This window comes from Hibiscus syriacus, unplaced genomic scaffold, assembly GCF_006381635.1.
Source record: "Hibiscus syriacus cultivar Baekdansim isolate YM2019G1 unplaced genomic scaffold, ASM638163v2 tig00110279_pilon, whole genome shotgun sequence".
Taxonomy (NCBI): Eukaryota; Viridiplantae; Streptophyta; class Magnoliopsida; order Malvales; family Malvaceae; genus Hibiscus; species Hibiscus syriacus.
The window spans coordinates 512,639-517,248 of NW_024062659.1; the positions used below are offsets into that span (position 1 = coordinate 512,639).

Below are 4,610 nucleotides of genomic sequence, written 5' to 3' on the forward strand. Positions count from 1 at the left end.
GGACTAGGAAAGAAAAAAGAAAGAGATAACTCTGAATTTAATCCCTTACTTATTTTCGTTTTTTCTCTTTAGTACTTAAGCCATTTTTAGGGTAAATTACATGTTTAGTACCTAAACTATCCTTTTTTTGTTTTAGTACCTAAACTATCATTTTTTTGTTTTAGTACCTAAACTTTTAATTTTTTTAAAAGCATACCTAAACTACCAGTTTTTTTTCTTTTTAGTACCTCATCGTTAAAAACTTAATGGGTGATTTACATGTGGCACCTCTTTTATTGGTAAATTGCATCATTCATCACTCAATTAACTTCTCACTGCTATTTTGGTCACTAATGTTTAAATTTTTTAAATTTAATTACTTGACTTTCAAATTACTCTTAATTTAACCAGTCTAACTTTCAATTTTTTATTTTTAATTATATACTAATAAAATTATAACAAAAATTTTCATTTCAAAAATATTAATAAAATAAATTAGAGTGATTAAAATAGGAGCAATTTGAAAGTTGAATAGTTAAATTGAAAATAACTTCAGTACCAAAATAGGAGTGAAAAGATAGTTGAATGATGAATGATGTAATTTAACCATTAAAATGCAATGTCGTTAAGTTTTTAACAGCGAGGTACTAAAATGAAACAAAAACTAAACATTAAGTATGATTTTAAAAATTTAAAAATTTAAATATTAAAACGGATAGTTTAGATGTTAAACGTGTAATACCCCATTTTTTTCACTTAAAAAGTTAGCGCATTAAAATGTAGCTTTAATAAGAAAATTGACCCCTAAACTACACTTGAATTTCTATTTTAACTCTTTTTTTTAACAAATGACATCTTTAAAATTTTCTTCCAGGGTCAATTTTACCTTTTTATGATGAAATTAAAAAAGAGACGTGATCAGGATGGGCATGTGACCCGAGCTCGACGGATTCTGACCTGATTTGATTTTATCGGGTAGAATTTTTTAAAAACTTTGAGTACGGATCGGTTTGGGTTTTTTAGAGAATATGTTCGGGTCAGGTCAGGTTCGAGTTTAGGATGAAAAATACCCAACCTGATCCCAAAAAAATGTAGTTTTACCTTTATATATTTAGGGATAATTACAATAAGACCCTATATATATATTATTTTTTTCAATTAAATCCCTAACTTTTATTAAATAAAAGTAATATTTTTTTATAAATATATTATTTTGGTTTATGTCGGATCAGGTAGGGTTCGAATTTTATCTCAAAAGAGCGATCAATTTTAGGTCAGATAGAGGGTGTATAATTTTCGAATCAAATTCGAGTCGAATGAAAGATGCATAATTTTTAGTCGTATCAAGTTGACCGAAAACCTGACTTTACCCGACTCATGTGCATCTGCTTGGTTCGGCCCAAGTATAATTTAATAACAATATAGCGGAAAACATAGAACACATTACATGTGAATGTCTGACCATGTCATTCGGCCATGCATTTCAGGTAAGGGTAATTTGTACAGTGAGTCATTGAATTACATTAAAATATTTTTTAAACCACCAAATTTTCAAATGTTACAAAACGATTATTAAACTTATCAAACTATTACAAATTACCCTTTTAATATAATAAACAGTAATACATTTTGATAAAGGCTTAATACCCAAATAAGTGTTCAAACTATATCGCTTTTCACGAATATGCGCTTAAAGTATTTTTTTGACTCATCTCAATGCTTATTGTTACAAACATTACCACTTTAGGTGTTCGGACTGTCAACGATTTTAATTTCTCCTGTTAAGTGACATATGTCACAATATGATAATTTTAAAAATTTTATTTAAAATTAAAATTATATATTTAAAAAAACATAAACATTTTGAAATAACTCCAAAACTTTAAAAACCTTCATTTCAACCCTAAACCCACAACGACAGTCGCCATTTGCCGTCGACGCAGCTCCACCCGACCTCACCTCCCCCGCAATCAAAACCCTATGAAATCGTGACCGATCGACGGTCGAGCGACGTTCTATACTCCGCAAACTCTAGGATGAAAATCGCAATCCCACTTGATTTCGACAACCAATCGACGACAACTATGGTGGCGTATAACTAGGAGGATTGCGGGGACTACATCGGTAGTAGTGGTCGTGGCCGAAAAGGGCGGTGGCGGGTTAAGATTAGGATTTGGGGTTTTGTGGGTTTTTTATAATTTAAGAGAAAATAATGTTTTTTTATAAATATAATAATATTTAAAAATAAATAAATTTCAAAATCACCAGATTGTGACATGGGTCACTCAATGAATAAATTAACATCGTTGACGACTCGAACACCTCAAATGGTAACGTTTGTAACGTTACAAAAAATATTTTAGACACCTATTCGGGAAAACGATATAGTTTGGACACTTATTTATTTGAGTAATAAGCCTTTGATAAATTTAATGATTTCGGACGTCTAAATCTGTTCAATTGGCTTTGCTTGTTTTCTATTAAGGGCTTACAATATTTGTCTCTAAAATCAAGGGTGACGCCCAAAATTTGTATGGTGTCTAAATGAAACCAACAATTCCGGACATAAAAAAAAGACCAAACATCCCATAAACTTCTCAATGGTCGTTGAAACCATACCCTATTATGTGCCTCAATATAAACCTCCTCTCATCAATGGGTCCTCTCATCAATCTTCCAAGGCCATCCTAGTACATCAAGGATGGCTAGCCTTCATAGATTGTGTGCCTTTGGCAGCTTTCTCTTATTTTCTTGTATTTTCGCTTCGTTATCGACATTCGTCCTCGCATTGACCGACGACGAGGTAGCTTTCATCGTTCACCGCCAGCTTACAAGCCTTCCTCTGAATGATGAGCTACCGGACGAGGTCGAGTACGAGGTTAAAGTAACGGAGACTTTTGCAAACCACAGGCTTAAGAGAGCTTTCATTGGCCTTCAAGCCTTGAAAAAGGCTATATACTCGGACCCTTTAAATAAAACCGGAAACTGGGTCGGACCTGACGTGTGCGCTTACAACGGCGTGTTTTGTGCACAGGCGTTGGATGACAATAACCTGACAACCGTGGCGGGGGTCGATCTCAACCATGCCGATATCGCCGGACACCTCCCGGTGGAATTGGCGATGTTGGCCGATGTTGCATTGATCCATCTAAATAGCAATAGGTTTTGTGGGATTGTGCCGAAGACATTGTCTAAGATGACAATTATGTACGAGTTTGATATAAGTAACAACCGGTTCGTTGGCCCTTTCCCTGAAGTTGTACTCACATGGCCCTCGGTAAGGTACATTGACCTAAGGTTCAATGACTTTGAAGGACAACTACCACCGGAGCTCTTCGAGAAACCGTTGGACGCCTTGTTTTTGAACAACAATCGGTTCACGTCGACCATCCCCGACACGATCGGCACGTCGACGGTGTCGGTCGTGGTGTTCGCCAATAACAAATTCGAGGGGTGCATTCCGCGCAGCATCGGCAAGATGAAGAACTTGAATCAGATATTGTTTTTGAATAATAACCTCGGCGGTTGCTTCCCACCAGAAGTAGGGATGCTAAAGGAAGTGACGGTCTTCGATGTGAGCTCGAACAATTTCGTCGGCTCATTGCCGGAGACTATTTCAGGCTTGGAGAGTGTTGAATTGTTGGATATTTCCGGTAATAAGCTTACGGGAATGGTGCCTGAAGCTGTTTGCAAGTTGCCAAAGTTGGTGAATTTCACATATTCTAGCAACTATTTCCAAGATGAGGCCGATGCTTGCCGAGCGGCACCGGGGAAGAACGTCGTGTTCGACGGCACCGGTAATTGTTTGGCTGATCAGCCGCAACAGAAATCCGCCGAAGAGTGCCAACCGGTTGTGAATAATCCGGTGGATTGCAGTAAAGACAAGTGCAGCAAAGTGTCTTCACCACCAAAGCCACCTGTATTTCCGCCACCTCCGCCTGTGCCTGTCGCCTCCCCACCACCACCCGTCTTCTCTCCACCTCATCCGGTCCTCTCACCGCCTCCTCCAGTCTACTCACCACCACCACCCGTCTACTCTCCACCCCCACCACCTCCAGTTCTTTCACCACCACCACCAGTCTACTCTCCACCACCACCACCTCCAGTCCTCTCACCCCCACCACCAGTCTACTCTCCACCACCACCCGTCTACTCACCACCTCCACCTAAACCGGACATTACCCTCCCACCAAACTTGGGATTCGAGTATTCATCGCCACCTCCGCCAATGTTTCCGGGATACTAAATAATATAACTCATTGAACCATTAATTATATTATATTGCATATTCATCCTTACGTGTATAGCAAACAAAGAGGCCATGCAAACAAGCTTGTTGTTATAATTTCTCAATGGATTTGCAATCTTCATTAAAATATTGAAATCTAGTTACGAGGGATGTTCTTATATATGGATTTGCAATCTAGGGATGGTTACGGGTAGAATTAGGGTCGAGTTTTTGGTTGATTCAGTTTAAAAATTTATATCTTCTATTCGAATTTCATTCGATCCGAAAATTTATATATCCTTCATCCAATCACATTCGACTCAAACTTTTAGAGTATAAATCCGATCAGGTATAAGATAAGGATTTAATTAAAAAAATAATATATTTTTAAAGAATTTACATT

The 4,610-nt window shown here is 37.3% G+C and overlaps 1 protein-coding gene across 1 annotated transcript; it reads left to right on the plus strand.

The window, feature by feature from the left end:
* The first annotated feature begins 2,668 nt into the window (after positions 1–2,668).
* On the plus strand, positions 2,669–4,337 carry LOC120115817 (pollen-specific leucine-rich repeat extensin-like protein 3). Its single transcript, XM_039136415.1, has one exon. It carries the CDS (start codon positions 2,681–2,683, stop codon positions 4,223–4,225), a length of 1,545 nt encoding a protein of 514 aa, XP_038992346.1. The 5' UTR covers positions 2,669–2,680; the 3' UTR covers positions 4,226–4,337.
* The last annotated feature ends 273 nt before the right edge of the window (positions 4,338–4,610 follow it).

Bases quoted from the DNA above. Each gene is read 5' to 3' on its own strand.
- LOC120115817 (XM_039136415.1), top strand. From the start codon at position 2,681: ATGGCTAGCCTTCATAGATTGTGTGCCTTTGGCAGCTTTCTCTTATTT.